At 33.4% G+C, this 24411-nt stretch overlaps 2 protein-coding genes across 8 annotated transcripts in view; both read left to right on the top strand.

Moving 5' to 3' along the window:
• The window catches only part of LOC145740502 (potassium voltage-gated channel protein Shaw-like), a 34889-nt gene extending 25575 nt beyond the window's left edge, over window positions 1–9314 (top strand). For 4 of the 5 annotated variants that reach the window (XM_081996114.1, XM_081996109.1, XM_081996110.1 and 1 more), the window contains 8 exons: window positions 1365–1556; window positions 1652–1815; window positions 4838–5180; window positions 5231–5384; window positions 7502–7609; window positions 8649–8747; window positions 8808–9035; window positions 9085–9314. In XM_081996114.1, coding sequence (XP_081852240.1) covers window positions 1365–1556; window positions 1652–1815; window positions 4838–5180; window positions 5231–5384; window positions 7502–7609; window positions 8649–8747; window positions 8808–9035; window positions 9085–9245 — 1449 coding nt within the window. In that variant the 3' untranslated portion in view covers window positions 9246–9314. The remainder of the gene's footprint in view (window positions 1–1364; window positions 1557–1651; window positions 1816–4837; window positions 5181–5230; window positions 5385–7501; window positions 7610–8648; window positions 8748–8807; window positions 9036–9084) is intronic. The other variant, XM_081996112.1, reaches the window with a different exon arrangement.
• Window positions 9315–12307: 2993 nt separating this feature from the next.
• LOC145739404 (potassium voltage-gated channel protein Shaw-like) overlaps window positions 12308–24411 on the top strand; it is a 91693-nt gene continuing 79589 nt past the window's right edge. For all 3 annotated transcript variants that reach the window (XM_081994965.1, XM_081994855.1, XM_081994993.1), the window contains exon 1: window positions 12308–12729. The gene's annotated coding sequence lies outside the window, so the exon portion shown is untranslated. The remainder of the gene's footprint in view (window positions 12730–24411) is intronic.

Here is a 24411-nt window from a genome sequence, read left to right as displayed (position 1 = left end):
TTCACTTGCATGGCTTCGAAGCTTGTTTGTACTCGTTAAGTGTTGCCAGTTTTACTGTTGTTGGTATAAAGCGATTGGGGACAAGAGTATTCAAACAAAAACACCTTGCGGATCGGTTAAAAATTCAATTTGTTCGGGGACATAAAGACGAGATTGTAACTGTGGAACAATGCGACTCTTTAGTGTATTGACGTCTGAAATGAAACTTTCCAAATCCGGAACGTATATTTCGAGTAGTGTATCCAAATTCCCGTGCCTGTCTATTTATTTACTGGAAGAAGGGGCAGGGAGGATTAAAACTAATGTAATAATGGAAGGGGATTAAAGGCCAATCCGCTTTACTACGACATCCTCGGGGAGATCAACATTTAATTTCTTGAAACAGTCCGACACATGACCGGCAAGCAAAAAACACCTGCCACATGAAAAGTGATATTTTCCCCCTTCTTCCTTGTGTATAATACTACGCATGGTTGCATTTATGCAGATCAGAAATGAAAATGTGTCTGTCGCTAAAACTAACTGATCCAAATCCGTTCTGAAAATTGTCGACTTTCTATATAAAGTTATACATTTTGCCATAAGTAGGCAATCGACCGTAAATTGAATCGATTGCAGCCAATAATGATTCGTCACAATCCAGATTAACGACGGGTGACGTTTAATGATTATGAAAGAGTGTTCCTCTGCTCTCTGGACCTGGATAGAATAATGATGAGCTCGCAGGCGACTCTCGTTCGGATATTTCAGGACAAAGCCCCCCCATTATGTAAAACTGTTTAATAAAGTAATCAGGACTTTATTATCTATAATATGTTTTAGACTTTGTAAAGTTGATTGAATCAGGATTTAAATTCAATTCTAAATTCAAGTCTTCTGTAAGTTGTCAGCAAGAAACATCCTCTCAAGGTTAAGAAATTCAGTAACCTAAAAATGTTTTAACTTTACACCTTACTTCTGGGTTTTCATCTCTCTAAAGATTAAACTTCCAATTTATTGAGCTTCTACTGCTATTAAAAGTTGCTGGTTATAAAATATTTACAACCTCTAAAAGGTACTGTTTCGCCTGTTTAGACACTTTTAACTTTACGACCAATTAAGTCGTTACCCACAGACCGTAAACTGGTATAACTCAAAATTGAGAAAACAATATAGAAAAATCGAGCCAATAAAGAGTTAACATTGTATACTGCACTTTAAGCCATCCGGAACACAAACTTTGACATATCCACCTCCCTCTTCCTCTCGTTCCCCAACCTCCCCACGAATAACCGAAAGCAATTTCCAATCGCTTGGCACGAGAACAGATCCGTCACTGAATTTCCCATTACGTTTATTGAAAATAAATATTTGCGCTTTTCCAGATAGTGGCCGGAGCTTCCGTATTTTTTATTTGCGTCTCGGTGTTCTCTTTCTGCCTGAAAACTCATCCGGGAATGCGGGTGGAATGCGAAAACTACAAGGAACCAAATTGCACCGAACCTCATCCTTATTTTCTCACAGTGGAACATTTTTGCAACGCCTGGTTCACCTTTGAGCTCTCCGTTCGATTAATCGTGAGTACATTTTTTCGTTCACTATTTGTTATTATACGAAACGGTATCTACATAATATTGGACGCCCCGGGGATTTTATTCAATTTTGTTTTCAGGTCTCTCCCAACGTAATCGAGTTCATCAAATCGCCGGTTAATATAATAGATTTCGCAGCCACGCTCAGTTTTTACATCGATATGATCCTGATATTCGAGAAGAAATCGCAGCTTTTGGATTTTTTCAGTATTATTCGGATTTTAAGGCTATTTAAACTTACCAGGTAAGTTTGCTCAAACGTTATTTTTGTAAGATCTTTTAGAGTGAGATTGATGTATAACGGGCTGCCTGAAATATGAGAGATTCAATCTTTCACGGTCTAGACCAAAGAATTTAATCTTAATAAATAATTTCCATCCCGACTCTAGCCTTCCACCTACGTTACGGAATTGAAGAGTCTCTAACTACGTCAGGGATGATTGTGCCAGGCTCATTTTAACATTTTATTTAAGTCATATATAAAAATACTATAAATTGCTACTATACAGGGTGGTCCAGTTTTAAATGTCAATAATTCACCAATCCATAGACAATTAAAAAATAAGTTGACATTCATTATGTCATTTTTCTGAAAAGTGCTTCCTAAGGAAAATAAAGTCCTTCAAATTTCTGTTTAAAAAATCGTTTTTTTTGTCATAACTGTCAGACCGTTGGAGCAATATTGATCAAATTTGGAACAAGCACTTTATTACACGTTATTATGATCAAAGACCCAAAACTAACCTAACCCAACTTAAAAATTGTCTTGGAAACGGAAAATTTACTTAAGAAGTTTAAAAAATATTATTGTAGCCAGTTTTCATAGTTTCCAGACAAACTAAAAGACTTTAGTTTTGAAAATTGAATTAGAAAAGATAAAAATTTCAGAAGCTTAAAAATTGTGTTTGTAACCAGTTTTCATGCAAATCGAGAGAAGAATCTTTTCAAGAATTTGTTACTACAAATTCATACATTTAAACCTTAAAAATTGACTTGAACCCCAAAATGTGACTGAACTAATGAAAAGTGACATCAGAAGCTTAAAATTTGCATTTGAAGTAAGTTTTCATAATTTGAAGACAAATTTCAATATTTTAGTCTTGAAAATAGTCTTAGATGCAGGACATTGACATTAGATTCATGAAAATTGTCTTGAAAACTAACTTTTCGTGCTTTTTACTTTGCTTTTCATTTTCTTCGAATTCTGGACTATTTTTAGTGCTTCAAAACTGCTTTCAGCTTGGAAAATCGAGTTTCAATATTATCTTCACCAAGTTATTGACATAGCAAACTTAAAAAACAATTTTTACGTTCTTCATAGACTTAAAATAGCATTCCAAGCTTTGTCACTATTAAATCGACTTCTAGACACCTCAGTGCTAAAAATTCGGGTATTTCTTAATAAACTAGACTGTTTTTAGTGTTTTAAGGCTGTTTTCAGTGCCTCAAATCGAGTTTCAAGACTATCTTTACAAAGTTTTTGACTTATCAGGCCTAAAAGCCAGTTTGTCCACTGACCATAATCTTGAAAATGTTATTTCAAGCTTCTTCACTATTAAATTGACTTCTACACTCATAGGTGCAATAAATTGTAGCACCTCTAAGAAATTCAGAATGTTTTTAGTGCTTTTTAAGACTGAAAAATCGAGTTTAAGACTATTTCCAAAAGTCAAGTTTCTTCAGTAATAAAAGTAAAAAATTTTGGTACCAAATGCTACAATAATAGTCTTGAGAACTAATTTTTAGAAATAAAATAGTCCGAAAATTTAATTTACTTCTAGACTTGTTGTCCAGTCCAGAAAATTGAGTTGTACACCAATTAAAGTCTTGAAAATATACTTTTGGACTCTCTTTAGTCCTAGTAAAGTCAGTTCTAGCATTAAAAGTCAACTTTTATATTATTTTTAGTAGTAAAAAATGAGTTTCATGAACAATACAATCTTTGTCTTGATTTCCGGACTTTTTTTAGTTCTTGAATGCCAGTTTCAGACACTCAACCAGGATGGCAGTCTGAGAAAGCGAATCATAAGACCATTCCTAGTAGTAAAAAAGTTTTTAGACTATTCAGTACAAATTTGGACTTTCACAAGTCTTGGATGTTCAGTTTTAAACAATAAAACGATTTTTTAAATTGAAATTTGGAGGACTGTAAGTTCCTTAGGAAACGTTTTTCAGAAAAATGACACAATGCAAGTCAACTTATTTTTTGATTGGCTATCAAATGGTGAATTATTGACACTTAAAACTGGACCACCCTGTATTATGTTATAAGTTTAGAAACCTTCTAGGATACCTGAACAGTTACTGACAAATTTTCTAAATCCGCAGATTTTGCTTGGTTTTTAGTGTTTAATTAGTACCATTTTGTCGAGTTATGATTATTTTGTTTATGACTGTGAGATATTTTTTCTTTCTCTTTAATCTGTGATAACCTATTTTTCTTTTATACGTAATTCTGAAAATGAGTTTCTGCTGTTTTATGCAATATTTTATTTTAGCTGGGATATGAAATTTTGCCAGAGGCTCTATAACATAGTCGCCCGTCGTCTTCGAAGAGTGACATCATTACCCTAATCTCTTTCTTTCATTTAAACGGAAGTCGCTTACACTCAAAGTCGTTGAACTTTGCTTGACCTATATTTCCATAATGATATGATCCTTTACCATTTTTTCTATTGGCATTTCTTGTGATGGCTTAAGTTTTAATCATATATCAGCCCAAAACGATTTTTGCAACTTTATATTAAAGCAAACTAGAACACAGGTTGGTTGCATTTTCTAGTTACTTTGTACTGTTCCCTAAATTTGTCCAAAACAAGTAATGCTTGAATAGGCCGATAAATTCCTGTTTACGATCAATCTCCGCTGATTTCGCGTCTCGAACATTTTCTCTGGAATTATTTAGGAATTAATCGGACGGACGTCCACGAAGATCGATCGGTCCTCTTCTTGGATTAAACAATATTTTCTTCTCCACATCAACTGGAATTAAAAGCTCGACTTGACGGTTCCGGTTTAACTCTTCCGCAATGATTTGTTTCGTTTGTTGTTTTGCCATTTACAAAAACCAAAATCCATTTTTAAAATTAAAAGTCGTAAATCAAAGCAAATCGAGCAGCATTTAAAAAGATTTTTCTAATATAAAATGGACAATACTACGTGGTTTAATCATTATTTTAATATATCAGTCAGAATATTTTCCTACTGGGTAAACACTTCTTCACAACTTCTAACTCTAAAAATATTTAACTAAAACAATTTTTCAGACATTCACCTGGATTGAAAATTCTGATACACACCTTTAAAGCCTCCGCCAAAGAACTGGGTCTCCTGGTGTTCTTTTTGGTTCTGGGCATAGTGGTGTTCGCCAGTCTGGTTTACTACGCGGAGAAACTGCAAGACAACAAAGAGAACAGCTTCAAAAGCATCCCCGAAGGGTTATGGTGGGCGATTGTCACGATGACAACGGTGGGATACGGCGATATGGCGCCCAAAACGTACGCGGGGATGTTTGTGGGCGCTTTGTGCGCCCTCGCTGGTGTTTTAACAATCGCCCTGCCAGTGCCGGTGATTGTTTCCAATTTTTCCATGTTTTACTCTCACACTCAGGTAAGTAAGAAGGAATGTTAGGAAGATGGTGTTTGTAATGTTGGTTGCAGGCCAGGGCTAAGTTGCCCAAACAGCGACGACGAGTTTTACCAGTCGAACAGCCCAGAAGAAAGAAAGCCGATCCTATAGGACATAGAAGGGTTAATGCAATCAAACATCATCATCCTGCTGTGATTAAGGATGCTTTTGGACCTACTAAAATTGGTAATATACCTGCATACCTACTTATTTTTTTTCTATAAGATTGCACCAACGTAGTTTTTAGTTTTCTTACAGCTGAAGTGTTAAGTGAGTAGTAAAATTACCGTGTAAAGAGTCAAGCTGTTATTTAGTGCAAAGTAAAGTGATTAGACTAGAGAGCAAAATTCCTTAATCAAGAGAATTCCTAAATAAGAGAATTTAGAAATAGCATCAATTGCATAATTTATAATTTCATATTTCTTCTTAATTTCAGCCATGGGCCACCCTTCTTAATGGCCAAACAATAATAAATCAGCATACATTGTCAAAAGTGTAGTTGTGCTAAGGTTAAAGCAAGCCAATACAAAGTGACTCCAAATTATCTTTTCACCAACAAATGTTTGGAAAAAATCAGTGTTACTAACATTCTTGAAAAGGTGCTTAAGCTTACCAAAAAATTGTTTCCTGAAAAACTTTTCATTTAAACCTTATTTTGTGTGTGCATAGTAGTGTTTTGTCAGATAATTAAATTTTAGTTTTTTTGATTTTTTTAACATTCTAAAGTAAACAGAGTCATATTTTTTGAATCCCACATTCGTTGGTAAAACAGTATCTCCACTTTTAGAATCACGTTGTATTCACATAATAATAATGCATTTCAAACACATAGTTAGTGACGAATTCGTACAAACTGGGTCAACTAATTTAAAAGCCAATCAGGCGTTAATGTGAGCGATTGGAAAGAGTGTTTGTCTGTTTTTGTTTGATGTCCCTAATGATTTTATTTTAGTTGCCGGAGCCTGGACGTCTGTCTGCTCTCTAAATTGTGCATTAATTAGAGCGGCGAGGGAACAAAACAACTTGCATAAAGTCACTCGTAAATTTCCGCGCTGCATTCTTTCTTTCTCGGACCTTGTTAATTTAACTAAAAATATGCTGAAACATGAAGCGAAAAAGTGCTTTTTTTGTGTCATTAGATACCGAGAAGTCTCTGGAGACTCAAGTATTTGAATTAGGTCGTATAACGATGTTAACAAAAAAAGAAAACCGTTTTAAACGGTTTCAGTCAGTACATTAAATCTCTAGTTGCTATGCTGTTTTTACTCATTTGAGATATTCTGTATTTCTAACCTTGCAACTCTTTACAACTCGTTTTAGAACTCGTTTATTCTATTTTCTGTAAGAGAAATTGAGCGATATCAATTTTAGATCACATGGCAATAATCAAGTTGAGATTTAACTTTTTGTATATTGTACTAAAAGCAAAGTTTGTATTCAAAGCCATTATGAAATAAGACACCCTGTATTTTTTTTACCCGAAGTATGGATAGTTTTTGAGATCTTTAGACCTGAAATAGTTTTGATTATTATATATGCAAATTCCGTTTTATTAAATATGACATTCTGCATATTTTTAAATTATTTAATTTAGCAAATTATTGTCAAGAACTGTAGAATTAACATTAAGAAAAATATCCATCTAGTAATTTATAATGAGACATTCTGTACCTAATAATCAGTAATAGTCTCTTTTACTATTGTACCTACTATCCTGTAACAGAAACAATCAAACAGTTTTTCCAAAATTTATCAAAAACAAATTTTATAAGAATTACATATGTTTCTATTTCTGTTGCTCTTTGGAATTACCAATAAATTACAGTTAAAATCAATGTTTTGACACTGAATATTGATAAGACTTACTGATTTTTTTGCTCGTCAAAATGGAATGACCAAAATAGATTACTCTGTAGCTTATAAATAGTATAAAATATACCGTAGAAATAATTTACTCAAAAATTTTAGAGAAAACTTTTGGGAACAGTCTCAAGATGTTGTTTGAGTTTGTTAAGTTGCGGAAGCCTATTAAATTTACAACTTTTCTTAAAAGTTATTGAGGAACTAAGTTTAAAGATAGCTATTGTAAAACGACAATTGTTGTTCTATAATTGTTTAATTTTTAATAGCTCCATCAGAAGTAGTAGGCGCCATCTGTGGCACATTTCACACTTATAACAAAATAGCAATCCACTTTACCGCTGTTATTGATTACCTGTCCTTCTAAAGGGTTAACAGTAGTGCGTTTTTTCGATAACGAGAGGGCGCCTCACCAGTTTATCTTCAAATATGAATATTTCCAGGAAGCGCCAACGGAATTCCGGTCATCAATCTGGCCCTCGAAGATCCGTCAATACCCAGCATTGCGGTGTTGCCCCAAAATGGCCCTTTTACCTTGCAAACCCCTCAAGGTGAGTGTAAATTATTATTTGAGTCGATTTTAACCCCATCCTAGTAAACATACACATAGAAGAAGCTCGGCTCTACAATGCCGTAAAATAAATATGAAATATCGCGTTTAATTTACCTGAATTCCCGAGGGATGTAATTCCTATAACCCCCGGGATGAGTTTAATTAACTTGCAGCTTGACCTTTTGGAGCGTCGTTTATCCTTTGGGCAGAAATATGCGACTGTAATTTATCAGTCTAGCTTTTATTAGCCGTTGGTAGAAATTTTGAAAATTGGTAGAATGTAATTTTTTGCACAAAAGATTCTCAAAGTCTGTTTACTTGATCTCCTTTTAATCTGATAGAAGTACCATTTTGGCTTGAATCAAATGGTTTCATTTTGGCAAATTTTCTGGTCTGCCTTCAACTGTTATTTGTTTAATCTGGTAGCCATCACTCACATGTTTTGTTACAGGTTACAGATCACAAATATGAATAAATTGGTATCATAATCATAAAGATTGTGAAAAGGTTTTCCAGAGTTCATTTAATTTGGCAACCCGAAATAAGTTTAAGGTTCTCGAGATCCCAATACCAGTACTATTCATTTAGAACACCTTTAAGAATAAGCATATTACATACAAATCAAAGTATAACCTTCAAAGACATAAGATTTTGCAACTCACTTTTCCTCAAATTTATTACTTTAGGTTTTACGGATTACTGCAAAGCAAACACGATTAAAAAGAGGCAATATATTTGAAATTATAATTGAAAAACGAATGTCTGCATCAGCATCATTTAACAAATTTCTGTATTTGACCTTTTCTAAACCAAAAAATGTAATCGATCGATTCGTTTTGGTTCGAAAAACAAAACGACAGTTAAAATCCCATTAACCCCAAAACACGGGCGTGAAACACGACCTACACGAGCCCTAATCCATATAATCACAGTATAGTTAAATGCACTAATTTCCATGTGGGTCAAAAGTTTTCAACTAGGGCTGGACTCGGACCATCGATATTTCTGTAATTATTGTTACTATTATGGATTTACAGCAGTTTTACCACCCACTTTGATAATGACGCCATTACATCATCGCTCTTCTGGTGGAGGTAGTATCGAGACGTTGCCGCTCCAGCCCAAATACCTTCCAGGTTAGTTGTTTTATTATGAATTTTTTAAAAAAAATTAAAAACTTTCTTACCCCTCAAAAGGTTTTACACGAGAAACCTCATCAGAACCTAGGGAATTGGACCGAGGTAGTCCATCCAGGAAACTGTCTTTTTCTAACAAAATCCATCCGTCAGACGGGTTCAACGAAGACAAAAAAACCGAAGTCAATTTATCAAGCGCTTCAGCGCTGGCCATTACAAACTCGACGGAAGTTTTGGTCAGCATCATCGAGAATCAAACAGGGTTGAGGAGGAACTCTTTCCTCTCGGGTCAGTATTGAATCCACTAAAGCCATTTTGATAGCAAACTTTTTGTTAGTTTGCAGTGATGCCAAATCGCCGGGTTCGGTAAGCGGGGATGAGACGCTTTTCAAGTCTCCCAGTACCGAAATTACCACGGTGGCCAATGGCGACGAGGATGTTGCCAATGGTGTAACGACCAAATGTAAAACCCTAAGCCAAACCAGTGTTGTTGTTTAGATTTATTTTATTAATGAATGTTTTTTAAAAAAAAAGTAATAAATCATTACCAAAAAATTGGGTTGCTTTTGATTTGAGTATAAAATACAGAATAATTTATAAAAGTTAGTATTTTGAAAACTGGAAATGGTAGGAATTGACAGCTGACATTATTCAGAAGCAGCATAATAAATAAATTTCGTATTTTCACAATATTTGCCATTTAAAATTGATTTTCTTGTAACAACAAGAAATTTCTTGTTACAGCGAAAGTGATGGGACACTTTTAAGTTGTTTGATGGGTAAACTTCTATTCTGAATAAAGTGATAGCTGTCAAACTTGGCACAGTTGTTATTATAGGTCAGATTGACAGCTGTCACTATAGTCGAAACTGACATTACAATTAGAAGTCTTCAGTTTGCTAAAATAAATTCCATCAGATATGTTTTATTTTCGTTTTACTATCTAAAGAAAATGTTGAAATATAGCACAATTTAAGTGATTTGCATGCGTGTGCGAAAGTTGTTATTATTTGTTAGTGACAGCATAAATTGGAAAACGTAGCTATTAGTATTTTTTACCCATAAACGGTATTGTAATGTTTGTTTACGACTAGGTGACTATCCATGACAGAAACACTGACTTGTGACAAATGAAGTTAATCCATCACTTTTACCGCCCGTCTCTCAGGAAACGGGCGGTAAAGTTACAGATAAGTCTGTCGTCATTGACAGTAGGTAAAGTATAAACAAATCACCTTTAAACTTTTCCATCCAAAGATACACGCTCTTGATCGAATAGAAACTCTTCTTTCAGCCGTTGATACGTAAATAACTATTTTGACTTAAGCTCAGACAAAATAATATTTCAATAAGTTTTACGTTAATTAAATCAGAAGGTTCTTTTCTAAATAGGATCGTAATTTGCAGTTTCATCAAAATTATTTATAAATTTAATATACTTACACTATACAATTTTAACTATTCCAATAACTTGTCATTAATTCCTCTTTTCGATGCGATCCTGCAAACCACATGAAATTTAGTAAATATCTTTCAAATAACAATTGAATTTCTATTTTCTCCCAAATTCTATTAGATATTTATTATAAGACATTCTTTAATGGGAATATAATCTACATGAACCTGAATGGTCTCCAATTCAGCAACTTATTAGCCTACCGTGTTCTGTAATCAAGTTCATTGTGTTTTAGTATAGTAACTGTGTTGGTAGTACATAAAATCTGTTATTAGATTAATTAACCTTACATTTAAGCTTAAGTAGCCAATTTGTCGTACCATTAAAATGACCTAATTTCCTTTTCCCTCAACCTTTTTTTTTGTATTAATTTTCGGTGCAGTTTCAGGGCATTATTACAATCTGTGATAACAAAAGAACCAGACGGCGCAAACTGTTATCGTGTGCAAGTCTAATTTAAAATGTTGTCGCTTTGGAAAAATCTACACGAACAAAAAACGAGGATAATGAAAGAAGAGGTGCCATCTGGAGGGTCGTCGCAAACTCCAAAACAATTTTTTTTTTCGGGCTGAAAGTATTAATCCAAGGGTAGGTTTACAGCAACGTCCTGACATTCACACGAGCCTTGTTCAACGCCAATTAGTCGATAACGTCTGTCCCCCTTCAATAAGGTCTTTATTAAATCAGATACCAGCGCCCTTTTAGTCCGCTTCGCTCTTTTAGAGCTTTTACGAGAAACGAAAATATCTCAAGGGCCGAATCCCCACTTGGTTGAAACGTTAAACGACAGCTAAAAGGTGGATTGAGGTTTTGATTTGGGGGAAAATGTGTCACAACAGTTAAAAAGCCACTAACCCTAAAAGTTTAGGAAAGAGTAGTTTACCCAAATCACTCTATAAAGGTATGCTTCCATTAAACATAAATAAAATGTTGCCAGTGTGTCTACAAAATACCAGAATTTAGGTGTGGGTAGCAAATAACTCAGTTTAGAACCGAGGCAGTCGTTTAACCATGTTAATGAATTCCGGACTGTTTATAAAGGCAGGCCTTAATAACGGAAAATTTAAAAAGCTCCAAAGCAAAATTTTGTTTCACAACATCCGCGAATTTTCTCAATTATCCGGATCGTCGGTTAAATTACGTAAAACGGTGTAAACCTTTGCAAAAGTTGGAAAAAGTTGCTTAAGTGTTTTCCAGTTTTAAATTAGTAAAAATGGTCACTTTGATTGAGCAAAATCCAATATTGCCGATATTAGTATAGTTGGCTTAAATCACCGGTAAAAACTCTTAAACCAACAACCACGAAATATCTAAGAACTAATCCAAGACAGAAGTGAATTTCAATATGACATCACAGTTAATGTCGTCACTGCCACTTCTCCTGGTACAGAGAGTAGTATCCGTAGTTACGTTCGTTTATTCCTCTTTGACAATTGTCACATGACACTCTATTGTGTACGATTAGGACAGACACGTGATAACTGTCAGATTATCGTCTGGTAGTTCAAAAGAGGAATAACCGAACTTAGCTCGTCAATCATGTTCTCGGCACGACGTTTAGAGTAAAAAAATGTTTATTTTTCACCTTATAGCTGGTCGATGCCAATCAATAAACTTCTATACAATTTTTTGAAATATCGACCGTTTTTGCTCATACGTAATGATTATACGTTTTTTTTAGTTGCCTGATTATGGATCTTGAGCAATCTTAGAAAATATTTGAGTATAAAAATGTTTGGAAAAATTTGTCATAATACTAACGAATTGTATGAAATTAAGAAACATGAATAAAAAACACAAAAACGTGTCAAACATAAGCACGTATTTAAAATATACTAACCTACTACTTAATTAAGTACCATACCTAAATACAAAATAACAAAAAAAAATTTCATTTGAATTTTCAGTGTAATTTATTAGACGTTGTCCTGTTTTCGAGCTTCTTTCCAGTTTTTTTTTTAATACACAAGTGGTCGGTATTTTTCTCTATACTTCTCCAGTCCCAACTTACCTGAACCATCCCCTGCATGTCCGTTTTCACGCAAAAAAGGGGTGTTTCTGCCCCGATCTCGTTTGCCTATGCGTCAACTCTCAGGCAGTATTCAGTCCAATTCAGTCTGTCGCTGACTCAGCGCACGTTCCGTCGCTGTCCAAAAAAAACCACCGGTTCGGTTTGCCGAAAGATTATTATGATTTATTATCCACCGTGAACAACCTGTTTCCATATAGGATTAACTAGACTATCCTTTCGTCTCCGCATCCTCACCAAATCAGGTTAGTTTTTGATTATTTCGGTAGTGGTCGATTAGGATTTTTTTTTTTTTGGTGGTCGTGGGTGGTCCTAAACCGCGTTAAGGTAGCACGAAAAGAAACTTTAGTGAATGATTATTGTTGCCGTCAGTGTTGGAAAATAATCGATAGTTTGCCTGGTGTTGTATATGTGTACTGAAAAATCAGGTCAAGTAAACCAGTGCCTGAAAGGGACTCATTAATAAGTTATGATTTTGACGTCGGGGAATTTTCAAGGTAAGTTTTGTTGTAAGCCGCTTTGGGGCTCCGTTTTCCTAGCAGGCCCCGATCGAACTCCACAATTAAACTCCCATTTACACACCAGCAACCATAAACGCATAATTAAATAGACGATCGTCGTACACACATAAGTTATGCTACAAATAAAAAAAAATCCTGATTTGTAAAAATAACCCATTAAGCCGATATTAAGAATGCAAGCAACAACGCATCATGAAAGAAATATCGAGCAAACAAGAGAAAACTCGCTGGGGAAACTTTCGACCTGAAAGGAAAGTTGTGTAGAAAGTTTCTCGGAGATTGTAAAACTATACTCGACTCAATAGTTTCGGAGGGAAATTTCGAAATGGATTACAAAGGTAAAGAGTTTCTATATGGAAATTTTAGTAAACCAGTGAGTTTGTAAAACTTCAAAAAAATGAATGAAATATAAAAGTTTTCTTTGAACAATAACTATTTATGTAAGTAACCAGAAAGGATCGTTTTTATGTAATGAAGACATTACGACGGTTGCGAGTTACATAAAATGAAATTTTCCATATTTTTTTTCTAAGGAAAGAATTCAAAGGGTAAATAATTTAGAAAATTGTTAGTCTTCAGCCCTGTAAGCTCACAAAATCTGATATATTTCAAGTACAGGTCAATGAATTTTTATAGCATGTTATCTTAAAAACTATAAAAGACCTAAGAAAGTTTGAATTGGGACAATTTAAAGCTCAACTAAATGCTGTTTTCAAAATTGAGATATTCCGAGTACCAAAGATATCCAAAAAAAACTGAAATTGTTTTTTTTTTTCTATCTTCATTTGAAGAGGTATTCCAAACACAAAAGCAAAGTTTTAACGTTAATCGCTTTTTGAAATTCAATATCTCGGTAACATGAAGAGCTAGAGAGGCCAGTTTTGGCTCATTTTGTAGTATTTTTTATCCTCTTTCTAATGGCGTGTTAGTGAAATTTATAAGATTTCAAATAAAAAAGTTACAATTATTCCAAAACTGAAAGAATGCCGTTTTTGCTAAAAGTGCAATTTTGGCAATTTTTTATTTTGCTCCAGGAGGGTTCTAATGCACAGCAAAAAACATATTTGTACCAACGGACCTTAAATTAAGTGAAGTAAGTCCAAAAAAAGCACTTTAAAATTTTTAATTTTTCACAAAAATTGAAAGAATGGGGGGGTATTAGGGGTATATTTTTACCACTTTTTGAAATTCAATATCTCGGTAACATGAAGAGCTAGAGAGGCCAGTTTTGGCTCATTTTGTAGTATTTTTTATCCTCTTTCTAATGGCGTTTTAGTGAAAACTATAAGAGTTTAAATAAAATAGTTACAATTATTCCAAAACTGAAAAAATGACGTTTTTGCTAAAAGTGCAATTTTGGCAATTTTTTATTTTGCTCCAGGAGGGTTCTAATGCACAGCAAAAAACATATTTGTACCAAAGGACCTTAAATTAAGTGAAATAAGTACAAAAAAAAGCACATTAAAATTTTTAATTTTTCAAAAAAATTGAAGGGGTATTTTTTTACCACTTTTTGAAATTCAATATCTCGGAAACATGAAGAGCTAGAGAGGCCAGTTTTGGGTCATTTTGTAGTATTTTTTATCCTCTTTCTAATGGCGTCATCATCAATTTTCTTTTTTCTTATGGGCGACATATTATAGATTTTTACACATCAAAATAGTGTGTTTAATTCTGATTTTAGTTTATCGAAAGTATTTTGAGTATGGTACCTGTCAAACGCGATTATTCTACTTTTTGTTTTGTAACTGTTACGGTTCAGAAGATAGTAATTAGGCCAACCTGTTCATCTGAAAACTCTAAAACATTTAATTTGAAAACTTGGTTAAACCTCTAAAATGGAGAACAAGCGGGCGGTAAAACCGCATTAAATTTTCGATCACAAAGAGCATAATTAACATAATCGATACAATAACGGGTTAATCCTAATGATTATATATTATAATCAAAATGTTAAACCGAACTCAATAACAGACGAGCGGTAATTATTGGTACGTAAACATTCCGGAAGGGAAACTCAATCTGATATTGTCTCTGGCATAGGATATTTACACAACAAATACACGGTAGTTATCTAACGCAAAATGTATGAGTAAAATTTGTGTTTCCTTGATAATAAATCGGATTTCAATCGGCTTTGTATTGTCGCTTCACAGTCACAAAGAAAACGCTGAAATGAAACCCGAATCGAATATTCAAGCTTTTGAGAGGAGCGTTCCATGCAAAAGAGTTTCTTTTTAAAACAGAAACAACTCTGGACATAAAACGAAAAAACAAAGCAACGTGTATCACCAACAAATTACTGGGTAGCGACACGAATTAGTTCTGCAAGCAAAAAAAGACTTTAAATTACTTCCTCCTTTCTAATTCTCTCCAGTTTATCAAATGGTCGAGTAATTCGTGAGCCAATTCTACAGCTAGATTTACACGTAATCGCAACATTAAAGTTGGATCTCGTAGTGGCATGCTAAGGGTGCCTTATCTTTTAGACGATCATCGATATTAGCCCGGCAACTTTGAAGGAAAACGTAATCGGCCACACGCCATTCTAGACTTGGAATAATTGCAAATGTGTGTTTTGTCCATTCTTCTTCTATTCATAGTGGCTAATACATAATCAGCTGAAAACACTTTCCAATTGTTGTTGAACAAAGGTAATTAAATTAATTGTTTTGTGCTAGTTTTTGTTTTTTTTTTTTTAATATCCTAATTTATAAAATAGTATATTTCATTACCAGTACAGAAATGAGGATTTTTCCGTGCGCGCGTGACAAATTCTCGTGTGAGGCGCAGCCGAACACGGGAAGTCATGCAAGAACGGAAAATCCATTTCTGGACGAGTAATGAACGATATTTTTTATTATACTTAGGTACCTGAAATCAACATATACAAAAAATATCGCAAAAAATTATTAAGAAAATCGGGAATATTTATTTTTATTTTTAAAACAGTAAAAATGTAAGTACATACAACTCAAATTAACAAAAAAAATACAAGTAGGTAATTCTAAGAAAATTAATTTTGGACAGAACCGTTATTATTAATAGTAATATTTATTGTACAATTCGTATTATTGTTGAAGCTCAATCCCTTTTGCATTTCTTTTTGTTGAACTAAAGACTCTGCTAAAGATGTTGAAGCGGAGTGTTCGTGTGTGCTTTGGTTCTCTTGATTGACTGTTACAGATGTTGTAGTTTCCAAGTTACAAGGGCTAAACAACTTACGTGATACTTCAATTTTTCTTTGTATGGACTTTTCTATATATCCTTCTGCTACATTGTAAGAAAGCCATCCTCCGTGTCTTTTCAAAGTGAGCAAATCACCGCCGTTTTCCACCAACATGGTTGCCGAAGAGCGCCTTAGCCCATGTCCGGTATATTCTTCGGGATTTTTTAGTTTTAGGTATTGCAACAAGTTTTGGAATACCACTGATAGTATGGCACCCAACATGTTGAGCGTAACATCTTTGGTTTCGGTATGCAACAAATAATCTTCTACTCTCCATATGTTTAGAGCGGAGATCTGCGTATTTACGGTAAATTGTACAGGGATCGAATTTGCAATTTTCATTGGTAATGGTAAAACTTCTTGACCTGTGAGTTTTTCCATCTCGTAAGAACACGACAAGGAAACGCCCATTATCTTCCACATCATCTAAACTCAAACGTATTAAATCATCTCTGCGGCATGCACCGAAGATGCCAAACACTAAAATTACTTTTGCTAGTAGATATTCTCCATCTGAAGCTTCACATAAAAATTTGGTTACTTGTTCTGCTGTAAGAATCTTGGATTTCTTTGGTATATATCCTACAGCTTGTCGTTTCAAAAAAGCAATCGTTTTTGGATATTGATGGTGAGTATTTTCTTTTATTGCCAAACAACTCTTTAACATAGAGAATCGACTCCATAAAGTGGAGGATTTCATAGTGTTGGCTTTTTCAGAAAAATATACTAAAAGAATATCGTCATTCACAATTTTGATTCGTTTCTGAGTCCGCCATTCGGTAAAACTGTTATATTCTTGTTCATATCTCAACCTGGATTTTACTGGTAATAAATCTGCACTCACTTCTGCCGCTCGTTGTAAGATATTTTCGGGAATATCCCGATTTTCTTCACAATCTGAATTCATTTTTGCAAAATGTAATAAATAAATAAATACTTAATTTTCACTGACAGAAAATAAAATTTGTCATTAATAAATAAATCGTTGCTATAGACACATTACTCGTTTCTTTTTTTTCTTCGGGTTGCCATAGGATATCTAGTATCATGGATATCTATGTTTATTATTAAGCGCACGGAAAGAGGGATCGGGAAAAAATTTCCGTGCGCTGTTCCGAAAATGTCATATTTACTGTATTTTATAAACAGTTGAAAATGTAGTATTTTCTGTTAAGTATAATAAAAAGGTATTTTTGAAGAAGAAACAATTGGTATTTTAGTCATTCATCATCCCTCTTTTCTGAAAGAAAAACTTTTTGGTCAATAATTTCTGTAAAAACTCTATAAACTATAATAGTGGTGTGTCGTAAAAATGTCATGGCAAATGAAGGCAGTAAAGGTCAAAATGAATAAATAAACTATTCAGCCTGTTCCTGCAGCTTTATGAATAATTCATCTTTGAACAAAAGAATTATCTGTTCTTTTGTTATCAAAAGTTCTTAAACTTCAACTGAACGTCTCGTCTGTCCCATGTTTTCTTATTACTGATCTCACAAAACCCTTTTTTCCAAAAGTAACGTCATCAATCTATCCACATCGAATAACGCACTTTGGTAACTTTTTACCGCTTTTCAAACATACAAAATCCTACCTTGTGTATATGAATTTCTTAGGGGAACGCCCTTCATATACATGCACGTGGCAGTTTGCGGGTTTAAAGCTCCGTTTATTGCACCCTAGCGACTAAATCGGTTTTTATGATCCGCATATCCAGATGGGGCTCTGTTCTTTGTCTTTTCTTGGTTATGCGCCACTTTAGAAAAACATTTTTTTTTTCTGGAAAAGAGGCGAGTGAAACGTTTTCATGCGAACGAGCAAGATAAATGCTGCGGCAGAATTCTCGATTTTTTTTTTTGGGTCCATGATTAATTATTCGATCTTCGGGACCGGCATATTTCAAAACTGCTTTTTTTCGTCCGCTTACAAACAATGATTCCAACCGTTCAAGATGTTTCTAGAAGATTTATTGCCTCAAGTTACCCCGAATAAGAATTTTTATGATCCATCAGCCCGGTCAACAGTTAAAAAAAACGGAAATAAAAAATGCCAATCAATTTAATTGATAGCAGATTTATGAGTTAAAAAATCTTTCTTTTCAGTTTAGACTCTTTTTTACTTGCTGCCTGGGTTTACTGTCAACTTTACTTAAATAAAGAAGGAGTGATACTTTTTATTTATGCATAAGAGGAATGACAACAAATTTTTAATATACAGGGTGTCTAAAAAGTCTGGAATATTGCAAATATCTCGAAAACTGCTGATTTTATTTTTCTCAAAATTTTCGTCTTGTTATAGTAAATAACAGCGCATGACGTGAGGGTGAAATGAGGTTCGCAAGTATACAAGGTCAGTCACAAAGTATACCAACTTTCATTGGGATCTCAGAAACCATAAGAGATACGAGAAAGTTTAAATTGGGGCAAAGTTGCGCAATATAAAGCTCAACCAAATGCTGTTTTAAAAATTTTGATTTTCCGAGTACTTCCGAAGATATCCGAAAAAAACTGAAAATTTGATTTTTTGTTTTTATTTATTTCTAACCTTATTTGAAGAGATATCCCAAAACTAAAAGCATCTTTTCATTGCCACTTTTTCCTAGCTATTCGATGATGGATTCAAATTTGCCACACGACGTTTCGTTTTCTGTCAGTCATCATCAACTTTCTTTTTTCTTATGGGCGCCATATTGGATTTTTAGCCTACCAAATAGTACGTTTTATTCTGATTTTAATGATGTATAATAACTTATGATTTGCTTCATAAATAACAAAATAATTCAATAAAAACTATTTTTACTTTAGTTATTGGCTTTGAGTTAATGGACCGTTTTAAAAAATGTCATTATTTGACAGTACTTGTCAAACACGATAATTCGGACGATCATTAGAGCATCATAGTTAAAAATGTATCTAGAAAAGAAATCCCCGCAGAAAATGTTATTATTATACAAGCATTGCTGAACTATTTAGGTTAATCAGAACAAGAGATTTGTTAGCATTATCTCTAACTTAAAAGGCTTATTTATGTTTCCAAGAGAAAGATCATCATTTTAGAAACTTCATTTTTTGCCAAATTTCAATTTTTTATAATGTTAAGTGCAAGTTTATAGTTATTTATACAGTAAGTGACAAACCATTTTTTATTCATTCATATTTATTCGAGTGAATAAACCGGTTTAAGTCACGTGCCTTATACAGTATTTTATTAAATTTCGACTTTTTATATTAAAAAAAAAAACTAAAATTACAGTTCTATTAAATTTGCACCGCGCCCCGTAGATGTAACATTGATGTTTGTTTGTTTACATCTGTAAATAGACGAATGTCATTCAGAGTGATTTAATAGTTATTTATACAGCAAGTGACTTAAACCATTTTTTATTCACGAAAAGAACAACTAGGTCCACAAGCGTAGCGAGTGGCCTAAGCTGTTCGAGTGAATAAACCGGTTTAAGTCACGTGTACACCTTTGTGACTAAGTATGTTCAGGCCAATTGCGTGTGACAAGTACTACCAAGTAATCTTCATAAAACGTCTCATTAACTCAAAGCTAACTAAGGTAAAATCTCTAAAAGCTCTAATGATCGTCCGAATTATAGTGTTTGACAAGTACTGTCAAATAATGACATTTTATAAAACGGCCCATTAACTCAAAGCCAATAACTAAAGTAAAAATAGTTTTTATTGAATTATTTTGTTATTTATGAAGCAAATCATAAGTTATTATACATCACTAAAATCAGAATAAAACGTACTATTTGGTGGGCTAAAAATCCAATATAGCGCCCATAAGAAAAAAGAAAGTTGATGATGGCTGCCAAAAAACGAAACGTCGTGTGGCAAATTTGAATCCATCATCGAATAGCTGAGAAAAAGTGGCAATGAAAAGGTGCTTTTAGTAGTGGAATATCTCTTCAAATAAGATTAGAAATAAATAAAAACAAAAAATCAAATTTTCAGTTTTTTTCGGATATCTTCGGAAGTACTCGGAAAATCGAAATTTTTAAAACTGCATTTGGTTGAGCTTTACATTGCGCAACTTTGCCCCAATTTAAACTTTCTCGTATCTCTTATAGTTTCCGAGATCCCAATGGTGAGGGTCGAATTTGAATTACCCTGTATACACAATCTTTATTTTTTCCATACGAAAAAAAAAGGCTATCGACCACACGTGGTCTTTCTGCCTATGTTAACAGATTTTTAGTTATATAGGTATTTACAATCTTATTTCTAATCAATATTTACAAATTATAGATACAAATTTTTAATTATTAGGACAAAGTCAGTTTTATTGTTAGTTTTTTTCTGGAAATACTAGCAAATTTCTCCAGCCTGTGAGACTTAAAACAGTCTATCATGGAGCAGTGAAATATTTGTCCTTTTTTTGACGAGTAATTGTTATGTAAGGAATTGTTTAATCATAATTGAAAAACTTTTATTACCTACAATAATACACGTATTTTTTAATTTTCATTGCGTCTTATTAACATTAAACAGCAGTTATTACGCTCTGTACAACTAAAATATCGTATTTTACACTATTCTTGTACTAAAATCGACTCTATTTTCATCTAGGCAAACCTGGAGACAGGTTTCTAATAAAGCCCTTTACATTAAGAGCGTTCTCTCGTAAGGGTTAAAATTGGAAAGGTGAGAAGCCTGCCAAGTTTAGTTGATTATTAAGCATTTGCATGCGACTAGGGTTACGTTAAATTACGTACTCTGCATGGGACACTATCTAAGTTTAAAGGGTCGGGAATTGATGCATTAGGGCGAGGTCGCGAATGAAAAGACCAGCTGGAAAATATCCAGATTATACGCGATTTACGACGAAACCGTAAAAAGGAGGCAATTGTGATAGTTCGTTTCAAATACTCCTTCTTTTATATCGCGTTCATTTCACCGGATGCCATATGCGAGACATGAAAACTCAAGCTCGACTATGTGCTCTATTCAACTTTAGTGCTTAATATGAAAAAGGAAATTTTACGTCGCTGTGGAAAAGCTCTTAGAATGTTTTACACCCTCGGGAATCCAACAGTTCATCTGATTGTAATCAGCCCTTTTACGGTATAAGTGGACACTCCATATCCGTTCCAACTAGAGGGCAAAAAATCGACTCTGAGATTAAACCTTCTATTTATTTAAGGATCGATCTGTCAATTTTGAAGGCGGATCACTCTGCTTTTAATTAACGCACGATTAAGCCAAATAAAAACCGACATCCTGTTGATAGAGTTGTCCAATTTCCTTCTCGTTTCGCGTTAAATATTAAAGCCAAAATTTATTAACTTTACGAACAGAATTGGGATTAAAGACAAATTAATGAAAAAGATGTATTTAAGTGAGTCTTAAGTTTCGTTTCATCCATTAACAAATACAATTTTTTCCCTAAATAATGGGGGCGCATGAAACTAAACGGTATTTTTCACTATTTTCATTCATAATTTGACTATTTTCTGTTTTTTTTTTTAAATTCAACTTTAACTTTATTTAGGGGTTAATGGATGATTGCACCAACGTGTTTAAGAGTAGGTAAATTGAATTTTTATATCAAATTTTTACTACAATTTTAAGGAATAAAATATTGGACAAAAATTATTGTAATAAAACTTTTTGAAGTAAAATTAGGGTTTTATTGATTAATTAGTTATTTTACACAAAGAAGTGTAAATTTAAACAAAATTACGTTTCTACATTTTTATAGCAGTGTAGGCTGACTTTGTCATGGTTCACATGATTCTGAAACAGGGTGTCTCTAAATTGGTGTCAGAAACGAGATATAGTACCTTTAAAAATACAGGGTGGTCCAGTTTTAAGTGTCAATAATTCACCATTCGATAGCCAATCAAAAAATAAGTTGACTTGCTTATGTAATTTTTCTGAAAAACGTTTCCTAAGGAACTAATTTTCCTAAGTCCTTCAAATTTCAATTTAAAAAATCGTTTTATAGTGTAAAATTGACAAGACTTGTGTGAGTCCAAATTTGTACCGAATAGTCTAAAAACTTGCTATTTACTACTAGGAATAGTCTTATAATATGTTTTCTCAAACTACCATTCTGGTCGAGTGTCTGAAACTGGATCTCAAGAACTAAAAACAGTCCGGAAATCAAGACAAAGATTGTATTGTGCATGAAACTCATTTTTTACTTCTAAAGATAATCTAAAAGTTGACTTTTAAAGCTAGAACTGACTTTACTAGGACTAAAGAGAGTCCAAAAGTCTACTTTCAGGACTTTAATTGGTGTACAACTCAATTAAATTTTCGGACTATTTCATTTCTAAAAATTAGTTCTCAAGACTAATATCGTAGCATTTGATACCAAAATTGTTTACTTTTATTACTGAAGAAACTTGACTTTTGGAAATAGTATTAAACTCGATTTTTCAGTCTTTAAAAGCACTAAAAACAGTCTGAATTTCTTAGAGATGCACCTATGATGAGTGTAGAAGTCAATTTAATAGTGAAGAAGCTTGAAATAACATTTTCAAGACTATGGACAGCGTACAAACTGGCTTTTAGACCTGATAAGTCAAAAAATGTTTAGCACTGAGGTGTCTAGAAGTCAATTAATAGTGACAAAGCTTGAAATGCCATTTTAAGAGAATGAAGAATGTGAAAATTGTTTTTAAGTTTTCTGTGTCAATAACTTGGTAAAGATAGTCTTGAAACTCGATTTTCCAAGCTTAAAGCAGTTTTGAAACACTAAAAATAGTCCAGAATTCTGAGAAAATTAAAAGCAAAGTAAAAAGCAAGAAAAGTTAGTTTTCAAGACAATTTTCATGAATCTAATGTCAATGTCCTCTATCTAAGACTATTTTCAAAACTAAAATATTGAAATTTGTCTTAAAAATTAAAACTTACTTCAAATGCAAATTTTAAGCTTCTGATATTACTTTTTTTATCTTTTCTCAGTAAATTTTCAAAACTAAAGTCTTTCAATTTATCTGGAAACTATGAAAACTAGCTACAATTCAATTTTCTAAGCTTTTTAAGTGAATTTTCTGTTTCCAAGACAATTTTTAAGTTGGGTTGGGTTAGTTTTGGGTCTTTGAAAGTAATAATTGAATTATATCGTAAAAGAAGTTTCAAATCAGAATTTTATAAGAGATAATTTCTTTTTCATCGTAAACAATGAAATTTAAAAAAACACGTAATTTTTGAAAAATATCTAGAGACGTAGAAGGCAAAAACATTAAAACCATCTTCTTCTTCTGTATCTAGGCTACAGGAGAATTTTGGCAAACGTCATTCATAATGAGTATTAATTTCATAATGAGTGTTCCAAATTTGATCAAAATTGCTCCAACAGTTTGACAGTTATGCCAAAAAAACCGATTTTTTAAACAGAAATTTGAAGGACTGTATTTTCCTTAGGAAAATTACATAATGTATGTCAACTTATTTTTTAATTGGCTATGGATTGGTGAATTATTGACATTTAAAACTGGACCACCCTGTATAAGAAAAACTACCCCTTCTACACAATATTTGAAATACCTATAAAAATTACAATATTTTAACTTGATCCAGACATAAAATTTCTAAATCTTTTGAACCGTCTGGTTTAATAAAGTTTTCAGACCGAGGAAATTAAACCAAATTTTTTTCCACTTGAATGGCGAGTCTGGTCAAGATCGTAAAGATGGACGACCATGCCATAAAACCGGACGCGAACAAAACGACAACTATAAACTAAAAAAGCCACTTGTAGAAGCAAGAATGGAAATCGAACCGACCCCTCATCCATACTGAAACGAGGAGAACAACAGGGAAATTTATTTTCCATTGCTCGACGAAAATTGATTGAAAAGAAATCCTCTTTCATTTTTTTTGTTTAGTTTGTATGATGTAGTTTCAGTGACGTCAAACAGTTTGATATCACTAAATTCCTAGCAGATTTCTTGGCTGAAATGAGAGCCCACGAGCGCATAGTTTATGTAAGGCACCACAACGGCCCGCAATTAGGTCACATTATTATAAAATCAATGGCGGGTGAAATTAGGGTTAGCTGCCGTCTAACTTAATGCATATTCGATTTAACAACCCCCGTGGACGAAGGGTGAATGTGTATTATTTATCGTAAGCGAGAGAGAGTAAACTGAGTTGAAAATCCGGTTTGCAAAAGTTTATGGTAACAAAACGTTACGTTACGGTTCAATATTTTCATTCAAAACTTACTTGATTAGAGCTCTAATTTGCAGTTGTTTGTTTTCATAATTTTTTGTTTAAATATCCAAATTTTATTTTGACCAAAGAGTAGGTGAGGTTAATTCACGCGACCTCATCAAGAACCAAAGTGGCTCAAATACATACTGATTTTGACCTCACAGCCATTGATTTCTAACAATGTCAACCGGAAATTTATGGCCCCATAAAGCAAGAACCACGTGCTACGCATAAAAAATGATTTGAGCTTAAGATTAT

The sequence above is a fragment of the Ips typographus genome, linkage group LG1 (genome assembly GCF_016097725.1).
Source record: "Ips typographus isolate SLU linkage group LG1, UJ_Ityp_2.0, whole genome shotgun sequence".
Taxonomy (NCBI): Eukaryota; Metazoa; Arthropoda; class Insecta; order Coleoptera; family Curculionidae; genus Ips; species Ips typographus.
This window is presented reverse-complemented; position numbering and strand designations above follow the sequence as displayed.